General features: G+C 52.6%; 2 protein-coding genes and 1 long non-coding RNA gene across 3 annotated transcripts; 2 read left to right on the forward strand and 1 right to left on the reverse strand.

Moving 5' to 3' along the window:
• Window positions 1-2,270: 2,270 nt before the first annotated feature.
• LOC122370443 lies at window positions 2,271-4,983 on the reverse strand. The gene is made up of 2 exons (XM_043346090.1): window positions 4,802-4,983; window positions 2,271-4,502 (listed from the first exon to the last, which is right to left on the reverse strand). The coding sequence occupies exon 2, from the start codon at window positions 4,351-4,353 to the stop codon at window positions 2,356-2,358; it is 1,998 nt and encodes a 665-aa protein (XP_043202025.1). The 5' UTR covers window positions 4,354-4,502; window positions 4,802-4,983; the 3' UTR covers window positions 2,271-2,355.
• A 3,192-nt stretch (window positions 4,984-8,175) lies between these two features.
• On the forward strand, window positions 8,176-13,366 carry LOC122370445. Its single transcript, XR_006254564.1, has 3 exons — window positions 8,176-8,338; window positions 12,812-12,855; window positions 13,047-13,366. It is a non-coding gene; the product is annotated as an uncharacterized LOC122370445 (long non-coding RNA).
• LOC122370444 lies at window positions 11,464-12,664 on the forward strand. Its single transcript, XM_043346091.1, has one exon. The coding sequence runs from the start codon at window positions 11,643-11,645 to the stop codon at window positions 12,636-12,638; it is 996 nt and encodes a 331-aa protein (XP_043202026.1). The 5' UTR covers window positions 11,464-11,642; the 3' UTR covers window positions 12,639-12,664.
• Window positions 13,367-19,488: the final 6,122 nt, after the last annotated feature.

Consider the following 19,488-nt stretch of genomic DNA (forward strand, 5'->3'; position numbering starts at 1 on the left):
TAAGCCTTCTCCGAGGATGCACAAAACAATTCAAATACTATGTACATTTCTATCCCCATCTCCGTCCATCATCATTTTGTGACGTGACCTCTCCACCTCTGTGACCTCTGCTCCGATTGCCCACCTCACCAGTCTCTGTTGCTAAGCTATCGCTGACCGAGACGGAAGTGGCGTGACTGATGACGAAATCACTACACGACACCTGCCATATCGCCCGTCAAACATCGAACTGAATCGGACGATCTCGGGCGGCGTCCCGAGTGGAACTATGTGCTCGCATTGCACTGGCTGCACTTGACATCATCCGACAACTCGATAGGTGACTTGCTTTGTTTGCTTTCTTTGCTTGCTTTGTAGTTTGTTACGGTTTGAACGTCGATAAAAGCATGCCTTACAGGCGGTTATCGTCTGGTTAGAGAGAATAAAGAACGATTCTAATCATTTAGCGCGCATTATCTCATATATCGACAGTGAAGAAGTATCGCATGATATTTCATTAGCGACATTGTCACTTATACCTAAATCGTCAGGGGCTGGTAGTCGACAGTTAGTTCATGTCCTTTCAAATAAGCGTAATATGGAGATTGGATATTGCACTTGCGTGCAATATCCATTCATGCATATTCCAACGGCATCTGCATTATAAAAATTCAAGCCAGGTTGTCTGAATGATCGCCTCTTGCTGCGACTCTGAAATGTATTGAATGCTGACGCGATGACCGTGGGCAATAACAGAACTCGTCCCATTGTAATCTTGTTACGGCCGCGCCGTGCCACTCGATGCCTCTCAATGGAAGTCAATCAATCGACCTCTGGTGCCCTGCCTTATGAACCGGGGAGGCAGGGAGAGATTGAGTCCTCTCCGAATCGACCGTTATTCTGTGCTACCCGCCCACAGAAGTGTCTAATGTGCGCACGAAGGCAAAGTTCGCAGCTTTTTCGTTTTGTATCTGAAATGGTTACCATGGATCATTTTTGTCAAAAGGGAACTGCAGAGACGTGTTCAGTTCAGGATCTAAGTGCGTGGTCGTTAGACTAAACACTAGGTGGCAGCTTATAGACTAAACAAAAATCGTAATTAATTCATCATTGCCTCGCGCACTTCATCGCACTGGCTAGTTTGGACAGTAGGACTTCTACCATAACAACGTTCGACTAAGATCAACTCGATATTTCGGTGACAATGCATTTCAAAAACTTCCCTATCAGCTGTTCTTTTTCAACCAGACCATAACACTAAATTGGTATTTAGTGTTCACCAACCGGTAGCATATGTTCCTCGAACTTCCTGTCTTCCTCGAACGCTCATCCTTTACATTCTATCACAAAGCCTACTTGCAAAAGTGAAGAAAGAATTATCAACAAGAAAGCAAAATCCACAATGAAATATGAATCATCATAATACCAGTATAGCGCCTTTTGGGGCGACTAACGGAGCGAGCGAGGGGGTGAGTCTTGCACGTGCGAAATTTCGAGGGGGTACCTCCAACTGACCTGTGCACGGCACCCTACTGACCGGTTTCTAACGATGTGCCAAATTTGAGCACAATCGGCCCAGCCGTTCTCGAGATCTGGGAGCGGCACCCTGCACGTGCGCACGTGCAAAATGGGTCCCAACTGACTTGTGCACGGCACCCTACTAACTGGTCCCTAACCGTGTACCAAATTTGAGCGCCATCGGTCCAGCCGTTCTCGAGATCTGGAAACGACCCCTGCACGTGCGCACGTGCAGCAGCACCCCAACTCTGGCACATGGATGTGCAGTGCCTAGTGGGTGCCTACCTACATGCCAACTTTCAGCGCAATCGGCCAAGTAGTTACCGAGATATTGCAACAATTACAAAACTGACACCTCTTCGTTTTGCACGTGGCACGTGCATAAGGGGTCACCTATATGCATCGGGAATAGTCCAATACTTGGTAGAAGGAATGAAGCTACCCTACAAAAATTACCGCGTGTAAATCGGTCAAGTGGTTGCTGAGATATAAGCCTCGCAAAAGCGTCCGCACGGCCGGCCGCTCATACTCAGAAATTTCCGTTAATCTAAGGAAAGACTACGCTCGCTTCGCTCGCTCCGTAAACAGCTTTTTGAGCTTGCTTGGGTGATCATGCTACTTCTTGAATTTCCATGAGTGATCTTTTAAAAGCTATACATAATTCACTGAATAAATCATTTACTTAGTGAAGTATGTTATCTAATGAGCATTTTCCATGGTCCTCGGAATTCGAGACGTTACGTACGTGTACAAATATCAGCAAAACACAATGCAAGCGGTGACTTACATAATTCACACCACAATAAAGATCAGTATAAAATCAACACCACTGGTGAATCGGTCACTTTTTTGTTCGTGTTACACTTTAGCTTGTTCATCGTGAGGCAGGATATCACTGCGCCTCTCGGCCGGCGCGGCGGGACCGGCTTCCACCGGCTCGTCTCGACAGTAGCATAGTTTCCGCATGTGGTCCATGCGCTGTTCGACACAGCGCGCCTGTCTGCCGTAGCGGTCCAGGCGGCTGATGTCCTCGTGTCTCACTCGTACCGTGCCGCCCCCCTCCACTACCACGGTCACCTCGAAGGTCCGGTCGGCGGGCGCGGCCAGCAGTCGCAGCTGCAGCGTCTGTTCAGTGGCCGAGGAGCCGCTCAGGTCCGGCACGAAACCGTCCGCGTCCTTGGAGCTGACGAAACGTAGCACATCCTGCTGCGGCGCCAGCAGCTCGGCCCGCTCCACCGCCAGCACCGCCAGCGGCGCGCACGCGCCCGGAGCCTCGCGCTCCTGCTCCGCCAGCACGTACTCCTCGAAGGCGCGCGCGGCCGCGACCACTGAAGAGTCGTTGATGGACAAGGGAAGCCAGCGCAGGCAGGCGCACCAGTGGGCCTCCACGCCGGCGGCCGCGCAGCCGCGAGCAGCCGTGCCAGGCACCAAGAGGCTGACGGCACGGTTGGCAGGGTCAGGGGGAGGACCGTCCGGCCAGTGTCGTAGGTGCGACAGCGTCTGGTACTGGTCGAATGGCGTCGTCAGCCGCTCCACGTTCTCTTCCAGCGCTGCTATGGCATTCGGGTAGCGCTGCCGCACCCACGTCGGAAATGTCCACGAGAAGAAGGGCAAGCGCTCCTCCAGCTTACCCTGCTGAGTGGAACGCACTGCTGTGAAACGGTGACCGTGGTCTGCCATCACAATCAGCACAGTATTGTCCAGGTGTCCCTTGCTCTTCATTCGCTGCAAGAACGCCTCCATGTCTGCATCTGCCACCTCGATCTGATTGATGTCATCGTGTGACAGCTCACAGTGGAAGCTGAAGATGAACTTGGCTCGATCTGGGTAGGCCTCGTACATGTTCTCGACAAAGTCCGACATCACTTTGTGTCGCGGCGTGTCGCGAAGGCAGTACGGCGCGCTGTTGCCGTACGTCCTGCTGGCCGCCAGAAAGAAGGTTCGCATGTAGTGCGTCGTCGGCTGAGGGTTGAAGCCACGCAGCCGATACTGGAAGGTGCCGATGTCCGGTTGGTCCTCGTTGAAGGCGGTCACGTAGCCGTCACTCTGGAAGTCCTTCCAGAGAAACGGGTACACGTTGACCATCTGGGAGCCCCAGGTCCGCCGACGGGTGTCGGGCAGCTCCCGTTCGGTCCGCCCGGTTAGGATGGGGATCAAAGCCTGCGGCGTGCCGTCCCCCACGATGTTGTAGCCGCGCAGAACAGTGGCTTGCAGCTCATCACGCAGGAAGGCGTACGTGCGTGGCAGCTTGCGCATGAACGTGTTGCGTGACAGCGAGTCGAAGCCCCAGATGAGAATGTTCACGGGAAGGTGGTCCTTGGGCAAGTCCGACAGCGGCAGTGCGTGCGGCGCCGCGTTCTTGCGAACTCCGGCAACAATATTATTCCACGTCTCTCCGTCCTCAGCGGTGCAGCTGACACTCACAAAGTCAGACTCCTTCAGAGTGTATCCCTCCTCTGAGTTGGAGCGGAACCCCTGGACGGCCCACATGTCGTCCTTGAGCAGCAGGTCGGTGAACTGGCAGGTGACACGTCCGTGAGCTCGTCGCGCCGTGGCGCTGATGTTCACGTAGCTGCCGCGCATGGTGACCCAGGCAGGCTCAGGGTCACAGACGAGTGGAGGAACGTGGTGGAACAGAGGCTGCAGCTCGGGTGGGTTGAGAGGCAGCGGCGGAAGGCGGCAGGCGGCGTCACCGGAAGTCCCGAGCCACGGCAGCTCGGGGGGTGGCACCGCTGGGGCGGAGGCAGGACGGTACAGGAGAAATACCGTGGCTGCCACACAGCAGACGAGCAGTAGCAGAGAGATGTAGCGGCCCACGAACCGGGAGTTGAGCAGGAAACTCATTGTTCCGAACATTATCGTAGTTCAGGCTATTCACAATTGCTTCATGGCTCTGTCTTCATTCAGCTTCTGTGTCACATTATTGCATTGTTTCGTCACATGTGTCGTCAACATGCCTGAACAGTTCCGGTACTGGGGTAGACAACTGAAGCTCAAGTCAGCATCTGCAACAACCACCATCGCTCATGAGTTACATGCAAAACTGAAAACGTTAATTTCAGGAGGCATGATAAAAATAAAAATTATGAGGAACGCGATAGGCTGAATACTGAATAGCTATACTCATGCCTATGATAACGTTAAAACTTCAAAAAATGATTAAGGCTAAGGGAAACAGTTGTGAACGTATACTGAGCAATGAGCATACTATAGCCATGCCTAAAACATCAATTTATAGATACTAATTGATTTGTTTCCTCTTTCATGCTGTACACTGCGCTCTCCCACGTTTTGGGCTACTCACAGGACACCTGCAATCTGTACACCTATGCAGGTAAACACGCCTCCAGGTAACCACAACTGCACCGGGGACTGGTCGACGGACTGCCACCACGTGACGACTACCACGGGCCGCGGCGCGGGGAGCTCGCGCCGCGACGATACCCCGTCAGCACCGATACTGGGCGCCGCGCCGGCCGGCCGCTCGGAACGCGACCGATACCTTCGATAGCAGGCCGCCTTATCAGCGCCGCTGGCTGACCGCTCCCCCGTCCCTCCCTCCACGCCCCGCCCCCTCCCTCACCTGGTCCTGTCCTCAGTCAGGTCTGGCAACAAAAAAGCATTTTGATTCTTTGTGGCACTGCAGACCAACGTATTATGCCAGCGATGAACAGTACCTAAATTAGGTAATTATTTTCTTTCCGAGAAAAATCTTGCTCTGAAACAAGCATTGGTTTATAATAAGCAGGGTTCGTCTCACGGGGTGGTAAGTACCTGCCTATGCAGTTTTTTGACAAAATCAATAATAACTGGAAAAGCGCTATTGGATGCACAATACGCATTTCTATGAGAAATTAAAATATCATTTATATATTTTTTCATTCAATGCTACATCCCAGCACCGTTGGACTATTATTTCGCAAGCTGCACACCACATAGCTAATTCAAAGCACCACTAATTCCCATTTTCCGGTCCGCGGCAGGTTCCCCAGCCTGTAATCACTCCCAATTAGGTGGGTCCCGGTGCCTGAGTTAGGCGGCGTCCACATGGCGGTCGAATGGCGCACCTCTCACCTCTGCGCGGTGACGTCACGGGCGCGCGTCACGTGACCGCCTGCACCGTGAGAAGCGTGTCGCCGCGCGCGGGTCACGGGTGCCGGGCTCTGACCGGTGCGGCTGCCGCTGACAGATTGCTGAGTAGACGGACCACTGAACAGAGACCGGGACATAACTGAGGGGCATGGACAGATCGATATATCACTGTGAACACTGGACAGCCATGGCTGTTTTGACCCGCGCCACGCTGAGGGTTTCCAGCAAGGTCTCCAGATTGAATCTGGAAACTTATCTGGAAACGTACAAATGCCTAATGTGCGCGGACATGCTTCTAATCGCTATTTGGTCTGGCATAGTACAGCGACAATAAAGTCACAGGCCAAAACCATTTGGGCTAAGGTCATTTACTTTCCAGGGAGGATGTGAAAAATATTTAGATACTTCAGGGCTTTGAAAGTTTCTTGAAAGTTTCGTTGAATGAAAATATTTTTTTTTTAAGTTTCGTTGCGATCAATCGCTTTTTGATTGAACGAGTCATTGGTGAAAAACAGAGGGAGTCTGTTCGACCCCATGTGCCAGATGCGAGGGCAACGCGAATAGGAACTCTTTTCGGAATGTCCAACACAAACAAAGTCATTACACACCGTAATTTAATCTAAGGTGGACTAGGTCCACCTCCCTCATTCCTACACTTCCGCCCCGGGTAGTGCAGCACCTGGCCACCAGATGGCAGGCCGATCGACACGCACCCGCCGCGCGGTCGCCGCGTGAGGTCTCACGGGCGTGCTCCGTTCGCTGAACAAGCTTCAGAAGACGATCGGGCGTGCCAAAGTGGAACCGGGAAGCGCTCCTCCTGTGCGCGAGCCCGTGTTTGCGGTGCGGTGCCAGGCACGGGAGCGTGTTTTTTGGAGCCAGGTAGGCAGTAGGGGAAAGTGGGGTATGACGGGCATGTTAGTTTTGCGGGTCTGTACCTCTGAAGTCTTTTCTTCGATTGCTTCACCAATTTAGCACAACCATCTTCAGGCATTTTTCTTTCAGTGCCCCTTTGACACCTAAGGTCTAAATCCAATACTTTTCAATTGAGAGTGTTTTTAGCAAGACCCTGCAAAAACCCGTCTTACCCCACCGGGGAGGGTAAGACGGGCACTGATGTTGGGGCAAGACGGGCACAACGTTAGTTTGAACTTCTTTACATATTTACTGCCGAATAATTATGCTAATACATCTTACACATCTGGCTTTTGATCTTACAGTCAATATTGTAAGGTTCGTAGCATCGCACGGCTACTTATAGGCGTAATGGTATTGATCGATGTAATGAAAAAATTAAACAAATTCAAAGCTGTCTATTTAAATAATTTCGATGGAAATGCGTTGCAAATGATGTAGAACAGCGTAAGTTAGCTTAAAATAACAATATCAGATGGTTTGCATTCCTTTCATCATTGTTGCCCGTCTTACCCCATTCGGCTGCCAATAAGGATATCACACCGCCTCCGGGCACCAAATTAAAGGATTCATTCGCCAGCATACACATTTGGATGACACCCTAAGACGAAACTCTCATCAAATTTCCAAAACAAAATATGAAACAGCGAGGTCAGAAAACACTACGAAACACGATAGTTCTGCTTAGAGTGCAAGGCACGTTTTTAGCTTTTCCACAATTTTTCAAAAACTATTTAAGATGCGTACCTCTGCCTTCACCTCACAGCAAAGAACCACACGGCCGATTACCAACCACAACAAGAGGTTGCTAGCGCCAACGGTTTGGGCTAGAGGGCCGGTGCCCGTCTTTCCTACCCCGCCCGTCTTACCCCACTTTCCCCTAGGCACCATGCATGGCGTTATCTAGAATGTGACACTTGAGTCTCACGTTTGCATGTGCAAGTAAATTTAGGTCCGAAGTGTGGTGAACTGAAAACCAACGTGAACTGTCAAAGATAACTGAGGTCCGGACAGGAAGAGGATCTGCCGATCAGATGCTTGCGAGATTCTAAGACCGGACAGCGCGGTGGTCTCCTGTTCAGGAAGTTCCATCAGCCTTCTGAACATGCCCATGTAAAAAAGTCGTACAAGATTTTACCAGAATCTTCACTATCTTGCATGATCTTATAAGATTCTGAAGACAGTCTTGTAAGACTTAGCAGATCTTGTACAAGATTACCCAACATCATACAGATCTTATAAGAATCTGGTATAGGCAGATTCTTGCAAGAATGCTGATTCTGGTAAGATTGAGCAGATCTTGTACAAGATTGCCCAACATCATACAGATCTTATAAGAATCTGGTATAGGCAGGTTATTGCAAGAATGCTGATTATGGTAAGATTGAAGAATCTTACAAGAATGTGCTGATCCCAGGTAACTCCCGCTAATCACTTGACACCTTTAAGTAATGTTTTTCGCTTAATTAAAGGGCTCGATGAATTATCAATCAAATGCGATCATTTGTCCCACACGGTCCCACGGACTGGAGAACAGTTGTAAGCGACGCACAAGTGTTCTAGAGACTGTACCGACTGGAATTTAGCGACCACTTGTCCGTTTTTGAGACTGTACGGTCGGCGGCGGGCGACTTCGGCGGCGGCTCCTCGCCTCAGGCGGGGTCTCCCGTCCGGGACGGACGGCAGACCCCGCCTGAGGCGAGGAGGGGGAACTCCGCGTCCCCCTCCGCCGCATTCCGTCCGTCCCATTCGCTGCCCGCTCGCGATGTGAGGACGGAAGTGTTAAGTGTGTGCGTTGCGGTGCCGTCTGCCGTCTCCTCTTCCGACCTGCAGGTAGGTCCGTCCGACGGGTTCCGCCTCCCCGCGGTGGACGGCGGGGGTCCGACGACTGCTGCTACGGTGGCGATCCGAGGGCCCGGGCGCGCGCGGTGCGAAGACCACGCGCGCTGCACCAAATGGAACCCAGATGCTCCCGACAGTGCGGACGCCGTGGGGTCGACGCCCTGCGGCCCCGCCGCCCCGAGGCTGCATACCGACACGTCTCTCCATCTCCACCGCCGGAGCTCCGCGGGCCTGGGCGCCGTACGACGGCAGCCCGGGCCCGCGTAGCTAAGTGAGCGACGCGCCCCCCGCCGTGAGGCCCGACGGCGGGGGCAGGAGGGACTGCGGCCCATGGGTGCCCAGGGGAGGCCACAGCCGGAGAGCCAAGAATCGGAGGTACCATCACAACTGCCAAGTCCGAAGCCGACTGCTGGTGACCAGCTGGAACGCGGAGGGTGTCCTCGGGAAGATCGGGGAGCTCAGCCGCTGGCTGTCGGACATGAAGGTGGACGTGGCGGCGATCCAGGAGGCTCAGTTGGCTGGCAAGGCCCTCACGGTCCCGGGGTACCAGACGACCGCAGTCTCAAGAAGGGCCCGAGGCAGGAGGGACGGTGGACCGGTCCGCGGCGGGGACGTTGCAATCCTGGTCAGGAACGGTCTGAACTTCACCACCATCAGGAGCTCCCCCCTTCAGCCTCAAGACGACACCACCGAGTGCTGTGCCATCCGTGTCATCCTGAGCACAGCAAGACAACACTCCAGACACCTCGACATCTTCAATGTGTACCGCCCGCCCATCCGAACATCCGCCCAGGACGAGCGGGTCGACTTCTTCAGCCTGGACGCTTTCCCGAGCAATGATGCCACTATCATCACGGGAGATCTCAACAGCCACCACCCTGTCTGGGATGTTTCTTGTTTAAACCCGGACAGGGTCGGTGACTCCATCTACGAGTGGACGGTCCGCCACGACTGGCAGGTGCTCAACTCCGGGACCCCCACACGGGCCGGCTACGGGGAGGACGCCCGCCTCTCAGCTCCTGACGTCACTCTGGCGCACAGTGACCTGGCCCGGCGCTGCACGTGGGAGGTCGGCACCGATCTGGGGAGCGACCACCTCCCGCAGATGGTCGCAGTCACCACCTCGGGACACCGGCCTCGTCGCATCAGGAAGACGCGCTGGGCCTTCCATAAAGCCGACTGGACGGCTTTCACGGCCCGTTGCGAGGAGACGATGGCCGACCTGACGCTGGGAGAGACCTCGGTGGAGAGACTCGCCGCGCGTTTCAACGATGCTATCATCGAGGCGAGCGCGCGGTGCGTTCCCCGGGGCGCCCGTGCGGACCCCAAGCCGTGGGCGCTCGACCCGGAGCTGGTGCGTGCGGTGGAGGAACGGAGAGCGGCAAGAGCAGCCGTCCAAGAGGACCCGTCCCCGGAAAACCAGACGCGCTGGAAAGAGAAGAAGAGGCACGCTGCAGATGTCGAGGCTGACGCCAGGCGCCGCGCGTTCCAGGACTTTGCGTCTACCGAACTGAACCGCCGCGCGGCCTTGGGCCGCGTCACAAAGATCCTGCGCAAGATGGAGGGTGCGGTGACGGACACCTGCCCCGGCCAGGCCATTAACGGGGACCGCGGCCAACTCGTCGCGGAGGACCGGGCCAAGGCCGAGGCGTTTGTCCGCACCTACGCAAACGTCAGCAGCCACACCCGTCACAGGAGGCGTGATCGATCAGTGAAGGCTGATCTGAGGGTGGTGAAGACGCGCCCCTGTTCATGTGCTGGACAGCGCGATGGTGCCTGCCAGCCCTTCTCCAGACAAGAGATGAGGACCCAGCTGGACAAGCTGAAAATGAAGAAGGCTCCCGGCGCCGACGATGTATGTGCGGAACACCTCAAGCACCTCGGGCCGGTGGCCCAGGCCGCGCTACTGCACGTCATCAACAAGTCGTGGATCTCCGCTGAAGTCCCCTCGGTATGGAGGAGAGCAATCATCATACCGATCCCTAAGGCCGGGAAGGACCCTCAAGAGGTCACTAGCTACCGTCCGATATCGCTCACCAGTCACGTCGCCAAGCTGATGGAGCGGATGGTGGCAGCTAGGCTCACGCACCTACTGGAGCGAGACAACATTATCCCCGCAGAGCAGGTCGGTTTTCGCCGTGGCCGCTCTGCAGAGGAGAACCTGGGACGACTCATACAAGAAGTCCAGGACGGGTGGAACCGGCCGCCACCGAAGGGACGCCCGTCTGACGGCAAGACCGCCGCCAGGTTCGTGTTGACGGCCTACGACTTCTCCCGGGCCTACGATGTAATCGACCATCAAATGCTGCGACTGAAGATGTCCCATCACCTTCCACGGTGCCTTGTCACGTGGATTCACCACTTCCTCCGAGACCGACGCGCTTGCGCGGAGGTCAATGGGTCACGGAGCCGGAACCGCCCATTCCGAGCTGGCCTGCCGCAGGGGTCCGTCCTCGCACCGACCCTGTTCACGCTGTGGTCGGCGGACCTCGTGGCGGCGCTGAAGCGGATCCCGGGCACCTCTGTCTTCCTGTACGCCGATGACACTGCAACACTGTGTTCCGGCGGTACGATAGCGGAAGCCAGGGACCGGGCTCAACAAGCGGCGGATGCCATAGCGAAATGGGCCCGCGACTGGAAGATGCGGCTGGCAGGAAGCAAAACGCAAGTTTTAGCCCTGTCGCAGCACTACGTCGACGCCCGGGACCTGTACATCCACGTAGACGGGGCACGAGTGGACGCTGGGAGACACCTTCACCTTCTCGGTGTAACCCTGGACCGCCAACTTCACATGGGCGAGCACTGCGCGCGCGTCCGGAAGAAGACCAAGCCGAGGATCGCACAGCTCCGTAAGATGACCGGGCGTTCCTGGGGTCTGCGGGAGCCGCAGCTGCGAGTAGTGGCCAACGGCTACATCCGCGGTGCCCTGGAATACGCGGCGGCTGCATGGCTCCCTGCAACGTCCGAGTCCCACGTAGAGCTACTGGAGATGGAGATGCGCGCGGCAGCCCGCGTTATCACCGGGTGCCCCGTGAGCACGCCGAGGGATCCGCTCCTCGCGGAAGCCGGTTTGGTTCCCGTGAGAGCACGTCGGGACCTGCTCGCTGCCAGACTGAGCTGTCTGGCAGCCTCACAAAGAAGCGGCGACCCACTGCGTGCGGTGGCCGAAGCAACGGCCCCACGGCGGCTCCGCACCACCACCGGCTGGCGCGACACGGGGGCGCGCGCCCTGGTGAGCGCGGGCGTGCGAGACGTACCTGTGGAGGAGCGCCTGCACGTCACCATCCCGCCGTGGATCGATGACACCAGGGTCCAGATCAGACTTGACATCGGCAACCACATCAGCCGCACAGCACCACCCGACGTCCGGCGGGAGAGATCTGGCCACCCTCCCAGACGACGCCGTATGGGTGTGGAGCGACGGCTCGGCGGAGGGAGGTGTCTCAGCCGGAGGGAGTGGAGCGCTGATAATCCTCCCCTCAGGCGAGGAACACGAGCTCCGAGCCCCTGCAGGCAAGATATGCAGCAGCACCCGCGCCGAACTGGTGGCGATCCGCGGGGCACTGGAGATGCTGCTGCAGCTGGAGGGCGGCCTGGCGGAGAGCCCGGTCATCGTCTGCGCCGACTCGCAGGCGGCGCTCGCCACACTGGCGAGTGGGGCTGGGAGCCAGACGACAGCACTCGGCGCCGCCGTATGGCGACTGCTCCTGGCGCTCACGGACGGAGGACGCCGAGTCTTCATGCAGTGGATCCCAGCGCACTGCGGAATACCCGGCAACGAGAGAGCGGACGTGCTGGCTAAAGAGGCATCCAGCCTGTCGCAAGACGCCGTCCCAACGGACGTCCGCTCGATGGTGAAGGCAGTCGGCCGCTCCGCCACCAAGGCATGGCGTCGCAGCTGGCCAGACAGCTTCTTCAAAACCATCATGGGAGACCGGATGCCGATGCCGGTGCTCCTGGAGTCTCGCGACGAGGCGGTCAACGTCCACCAGCTGCGGGCGGGACACTGGAGCCGCTCGCAGAGCTACCTGCACAGAATCGGACGCCGCCCCGAGCGCGACTGCCCTCAGTGCAGTGACCTGGCCTGCCCGGCGGCGCGCTGCCTGGTGTGTCGCGAGGGCCCGGACACGCCGGAGCACGTGCTGCTGAGGTGCCCGTGCTTGGCTGGCGCGAGGCTCCGCCTACTCGGCAATATCAGACCGGACCCTACGCAGCTTCGGGACGGCGGGGCTGTGGCGGCCTTGAGCCGCGGCTACCTCAGTCACCAAGAGCCGTTGGGCTACGGTCGGCCGTGAGCCGACCCGGGGAGAACAACAACAACAACAACCTGCAGGTAGGTAAGTTTCTGCCATGCCGTGTAACAATAAGAAAATTGATCCCAATATTTGCATTGTCACAGACCAAAACCGGCGCCGAAACGTTCACTTGAAAATAGTTGATCACCTGTCATTTTTTGCCTGCCACACAGGGAATAGTGCTGACGGTGGCGTCATGCGGCGAAACTGGACCCAGGTGAGTGTATACAGGATAGTAGGTATGTGAGTATGATAGCTAAATATGCTGATATCTTTAACCGAAAACGATTGCTCACTGAATTAACTTTAAGTCCCATCAATTCTTCTTTTTGGCTGATACTGGCTCACCTTTTCACATCTGGCTCCGGATGGCGGATACCTGATTATATGAATGTCATTTCATTTCAGCAATAAAAAATCTCGGCTCACCAATTATATGCGATGCAAGGCACGACGAACGACATCCTCCTGTGTTCGAGTGGCTGGATGCAGACGAAACGGCGGCCTCGACGATAATTGTGACGTGACGTGACGTCAACGTGTGATGAGGTGATGTGACTGTGGCGTGTGGGTGACTCGAAAAGTAAAGGGCTGGTAATATGTGTTCCCAGATTGACATTTTTTTGTGAATATTGATTTTAACGTTTACGCTGGAACATCATTTCATTTCACTTCATGGATTTCGTACACATGGGTCTCGACATAAATACAATTGAAACGATATCTTAGGGCGATGTGTCTGGAATTTGGAAGTCTTGTGCAAGGCTTGCAAGTCTTTGATAAAACTTGCAAGTCTTGCTCAAGACTTGCCAGAGTCTTAGCAAGTCTTGTAAAAGGTTTGCCAGAGGCTGGTACGAGACATGCTGGAGTCTTGTACAAGACTCTTGCAAGAGTCTGGTAAGACTCTAGCAAAAGCTTTGTACAAGACATGCAAGAGTCTTGTACAAGACTCTTGCAAGATTCTTATACAGTACATGTAAGAGTCTTACAAGACTCTTGCAAGAGCCCTGTACAAGACATGCAAGAATCTTGTATAAGACTTGCAAGAGTCTTGTACAAGACTTGCAAGAGTCTTGTACAAGACTTGCAAGAGTCTTGTACAAGACTTGCAAGAGTCTTGTACAAGACTTGCAAGAGTCTTGTACATGACTTGCAAGAGTCTTGTACAAGAGTTGCAAGAATCTGGTACAAGACTTACAAGAATCTGGTACAAGACTTGCAGGAATCTGGCAAGAATCTGGTACAAGACTTGCAAGAATCATGTATGATAATCTTATAAGATCATGCAAGAATATGTCCCAATTTCTTGCATACTTTGTCTTGTACAAATCGTGCAAGACAATCTTGCAAGATTTTTTCACATGGGTGGAAACGGTGCAGGTATGTCCAATCGCACGCTGTGTCATTATGGGGGAGACTTGGTCTGTCTGTGTTAGCCTATAGCCACCTCCCCCCCCCGCCCCATTATCTGTATTCTTCTCTATCATGACAATGTTGGACTCTACATGACGTTCTGCACATGACGTTTACGTTTCCCAAGCCTTCCACCCGTCTGCCACCCGAAACACTGCACTGTCAAACCAATATAGGTATCTACATTAACCCGCGCCCTGATGGGGGGGGAGGGGCATTTTGGCCCCCCCTGTGGTTTTTCTTTAATAGCGAGAAAACGGCGGCGCGCAGCGCCGCCAAATTTTGGGTACCTTACCGGGCATCAATTTGACACCTTCACACAAAATTTCAAGTCACAGGTCACCTCAGGTCAGAAGTTATTGAGGTCAAACTGAGGTCATGTTCGAGCAAAAATGAGCAAAAAACATGACATCTTGAAACGCTCACCAATTCTACAGTTAACAAGCAATTTTAAAGTCCTTTATATGGTTGTGTAGAGAAAAGACGGCGCTACAAAACTGCTATCTCGGATTTTCGAAATTTTGGGATTTTGACCCCCAAAAATTAAAAAAAATGATTTTTTAGAAAAACTCGAAAAATTTCCAAAAAATTTTCGAATTTCGAAAAAACCGGAATATATGTGATAGTCCCTGCGCTCTTCGATATACATACCAAATTTTAGATCGATACCTCTTTTTTTGGCCAAGTTATAGCGAAAAAAAACTGTTAAAAATTGATTACGTCAAATTTTTGAACTCAATTTTTAGCAATTTTAGACCTCGTAGCGCAAAACGGAGACCACCATTGAACTCCCCGTGACGAGCTGCATCGAATCGATACCCATTTTATGCAAAAATACCAACTTTGAAATTTGACCAAATTTGACCTGACCTTGACCTGACCTTGACCTGACCTTGACCAAAACGTGACCTAAGCTGGCCCTAAAGTCTGTCTGACCCACATAATCGCATTTGTCATGTAAAATGGACCATAAAACATGTATCACACGACACTTTCATATTGTGACCCCCCCAGTGACCTGACCTCTGTGACCTGACCTGGTATCAGTGACCTCAAATAGCAAAATATGTGTTTGAAGAACATTTCTCCATCGATGATTTTCAATGAAATGCATTTTACTCGATTTTACAACGCATTTCTTGAAATGCCTGTAAACGGTGAAAATTCGACCTTTGACCTGACCTGTGACGTCATCGGTTTGACCGAGGTCAATGAAATTGGGTCACAAGGTAGTTCCCCGCTGGGGCTATCCAACACCGTTTACCGCTTGTTGCTATGTTGCGTGGTTCTCGAGATCTGAGGGGGGGGGGCCAAAATGCCCCCCCCATCAGAGCGCGTTGCTCGGCAGACCCCATCTGGGCGCGGGTTAACATCATCTATTGGTTGGGGATTTTTGCAAAGCAACATACGATGCATTGTGGTTCAACAGCGCGGAAGCTAACCTAACCCTCCTCCCCGGTGCTCCTACCCCAACTATGGGATGGGCATTGAGCCTACGCAATCATCCCAGCATAATCGGAACTTACCTCGAACCAGTAGCCAGGCGTGGGGAGAAGTAGGGCGCTCAGCGTAGCGCGCCTTTTCGGCGTGCAGACGTCGAGCCCCCTTTGCATTCCTCTCCGAGTTTATATACTTCCTGACACTAGGCGGACACGCCCTATCACCCGATCCAGTGACATCATCCGAGGCTCAACCAATCGGGTTATAGTCACGCACGGTTCTGACTACGCACCTCCTTTCCAGTTCCACCCCGGCAACTACAAACAGCATGCACATTGCACATTACACATCATGCACAAACGCCGACGGCCCGATTGTTAAAGCACGTTGCACCGCTGGCAACAATGACAGTTAACATCGAGGAACACCTAGCGTACCCAATTGGACCCAGTAGGCGTCAGTCCGGATTCAGCTCACATTTGGGACTTCTCGGATCCACTTGAAACTCGCGCACAATGTAGTTATAGCCCATGCGGTGTGGAATACGCAGCGCAAACCATTCGGCGTCACTCTTAGCCGTTTGACCTATAGAGGTCAACAAAAGTCACGAACCCCAAATGTGCACAGCAGATTGTGATCCACTCTGTGAAAGCATAGCCAGCGCTGAAAAAGTATTAAGCATTGAAACCGCCAAATAGCCTCACAAGATCATGGCATTTGACGAAACAGCGCCTATCGTTCTACTGGGTTTTACGTTACATCCATAAAGCAGGTGGTCAGCACGCCAAACTTGGAGTCAGGAATCCCTCAGGCTTGTTCATGGCAGAGGTTTAGCTCACGGGAAGACGGCAGCCGTCACGGAAAGAAAACTAGGCCATTCATTTCAATGTCGAGGCCACTTTTTGCGCAAGTCGAAGCGCCTGGCACAACGAAAACGTAGTCAAAGATAGTACGCGAAAACTTTTTTTTACGGATTTTGGGACACAGAGGCGCAATAGCCCGGCAGCTTCATCGACCAAAACTCGATTTATAATTTGTTGTCAGCTGTGAAAGAAAGCCTTGCTTAGCGGGAACTGGCAACCAGTCTGAGTCGGCACTGGCGGATCCAGGGGCAAAAAGGAGGTCCTGGACGCTGAGGGAGGGCATACCCCTCAAAAAAGTTTCTCCAAATTAAAAAAAAAACTGATCGGGTTTCGAGTCCTTACGTCCTGCTATGCCGTTAAAAATGCTTCGTCATAAAAGTTGCTTAGCTTTCATTTTATTCTCGAAAAGCGCAAATTTTCGTCGATTTCGTGCGTTGCGAGTGGGAGGAGCATTTGCCCCAAATGGCCGTTCCTGGATCCTCCAGTGGCTCGAGCGACATTTGGAAAAGGCATGGAGGGAAATATTAGCGGACAAGCCATACAACTTGGTGACAAGCATACATTTCATATTTAGAAATGTGCCCGGCTTCGGAGTGGTAGCTTTGCCAGTTGTTAACTCGGCCGGTCCCTAATCCCAACCACTGCAGCCCGGGGGGCGTTTTTCGCCCCCTTCCCCTGTCTAACTACGTAAATAAGGGAGCTACGGAACCAAAAGTGGCAACAAACGAAAGGTCTTTACGAGACAATTCTAAAGCACTTAAATTTTTTGACCTCAGGTCATTTTGCAAGGTCAGAGGTCAAGGTCAAAGCAAAAACCGGCATATGTGTAATGATTTCAAAGTTAGTGTTCTAACTTCAAGTAGACGGCAGAATGCATAAAACTGGCTAAAATGGGTGAGAAACGAAAGAAAAGAAGCTTAGGATCTCGATGGTGTGCTCAACATTCAAGGTCAATGTCAAGGTGATGCTCAAAATTGACCTCCAATTTTGCACCTTTTCTTATATCTTGCATGCTAAATTCCGAGATGTTTTGAGATGTTTTGAAGCTTATCAGGCCCCTATTTTTTGTTCGTCTTACGATACAGGGCTGTTCCACGGTCAGGGCCACGGAAGAGTATCCTTGCTAGAGGCTATTTCACGGATTCAAGTCAGCCATAATAATTAAGACAATATTGCCATTCTGAATTTCTGAGGCTCCAAAATGAATGTTTAGAGCAAAATGGATGCCAGATTCGTGATCAGTGGCTAACGAATCCATCGTTCACGACCTTTCGTGTGTCAAGGTCAACCAAAGTCCAAAGGTCATTCTAGGTCACATGGGGTCAACATAAAACTTTACCTTTTCCAAACAAATATGTGTCATTCGACGCGGCTTGACAAGAAAAATGCGTTGGCACCATTGAATATTGATATACCTATCTCTATAAGGACCATTTTGTTCAAGTTATTTGCGAAACATTGAAACCCAGCTCCGGGTCGCTGACCTGACCTTTGAATTCAGGTCACCAAAACTATTTTTGTATTCATCCCTGGGTCAAACGCTGCACAACCGTGCTCGTAATTTGTCTTTACCTCTAAAACTATTTTGAGCACCTATTTGAAGATCATGTCTGGGACGCGGAAGTTTGCTGGCCGTGCAGGGGCTAAGAAAATCGACCCTGTGGCGCCATCAAGGGGGCTAGGTCCATTTTTTACCCCAGAAGGTGCCAAATTGATTGGGGAAAAGCTATTGCAAGTCTCGCTTTCCTATCCCTAAGCGTTCGGAAGCTATATCGCCAATATTCGTCAGGGGGCGAAAAACGCTACCCAGCCCAAAGGGCTCGCGAGGGTTTCATAAAATATTAAAAAAGAGAAAGTGTTAAAAACCAACCAGCTGTAATGTTGTAAAAGTTTTTGCCGCTACGTTTGTTTGTTTTATTTTGTTGGGTTAGGCCCTTTCGGTCTGTAAAGACCTTTTCAGAGCCATTTCAGGATGCTAGGAATTAGGGGGAGACCTTGGTCTGGGCAGACACCCTATAAGTCGCCGGGGCTGAGCCCGTCCGAATGGACAGGCCGACCATCCCCCAAGCACTCTCTGCACCCGGCTACGGGGTGCAGCTCCCTCGGGAGCAGGCAGCAGCGGTGCCGCTCCAAGGCCCGCATGAGATAAAGTTGCCTGTCCAGTGTCCAGCCCGGACCGAGGGTTGCGGCGTGGAGGAGAAGAATTAGAATGTGAGGATGAAAACGACAGACGGGTCAGGTCGCTACGTACTTTTGCCATGCGTACGGCCCTCCAGCAAAAGAGTGGTTGGTTAGCCTATGTGCTTTTGGTGTAGGTAATAACTTTGAATGACAGAGACACTCCTGTAAAATGTCTCAATAGAAATGAGAAGAGGGCTCGTGCACACACTTCGGCAATGGTTTTCAACAGCCATTAGACGTAGGGTAAGGTGCCTAATTAGCGACCCTTTCCGATTTGCGACCTACCTCCCTACAGAAAAACTGGCGGGAGAAAACGGGGTAAAAACATCGTCAAAAGGTCAGCCATACTTTGGTTATCAAATTAAATTACTTTACGGTTGTCGATGTTTCTGGTGGGACGTTTCAGGTGAGTTTAAATAAAAATGACGAGTTTCTTATCCAAAACGTGTGTGTTTCGGCCCTCTCTGATGAAAAGCGATGCACATTAGGATGATGCACCTTTTTTATTCTGAATCGACATTCCTTTTTCAATTGATTGCCGTTTTCCCATAGTGAATCGCTTAACGGTGCACAGCATGGCGGTTAAAAATGTGTCGCAACTCATATTTCCTATTTGCGCCTGACATGGTCGCAAATAGCTCAAGAAGGGAAAGAAAGGGGAAAAGAGATAAATGAAAATGAGGTGTTGCTGAAGCTTGCAATGTGTGGTAGGGGATGTCAAATGTCGTCACCGACTGCAGGGGTGCCGAATTCAGCGCGGACCTCGAATATCATACGAGATAGCCCGCAAAATTTGGGTTTCTGCCTTCTTTTCGCCTTCGGTGCATCACGTGATCAGTTTTTACTTACGTAAATGTGTTGGATGAACGTTCCTGTTCGAGTGATTGAGTGCTTTGCGTATAGGTTACCTTTTTGAGATCATATTTCATCTTTTCAGGCGTCGCATTTTTTGC

Source organism: Amphibalanus amphitrite, unplaced genomic scaffold (genome assembly GCF_019059575.1).
Source record: "Amphibalanus amphitrite isolate SeventyFive unplaced genomic scaffold, NRLGWU_Aamphi_draft 001132F_arrow, whole genome shotgun sequence".
Classification (NCBI taxonomy): Eukaryota; Metazoa; Arthropoda; class Thecostraca; order Balanomorpha; family Balanidae; genus Amphibalanus; species Amphibalanus amphitrite.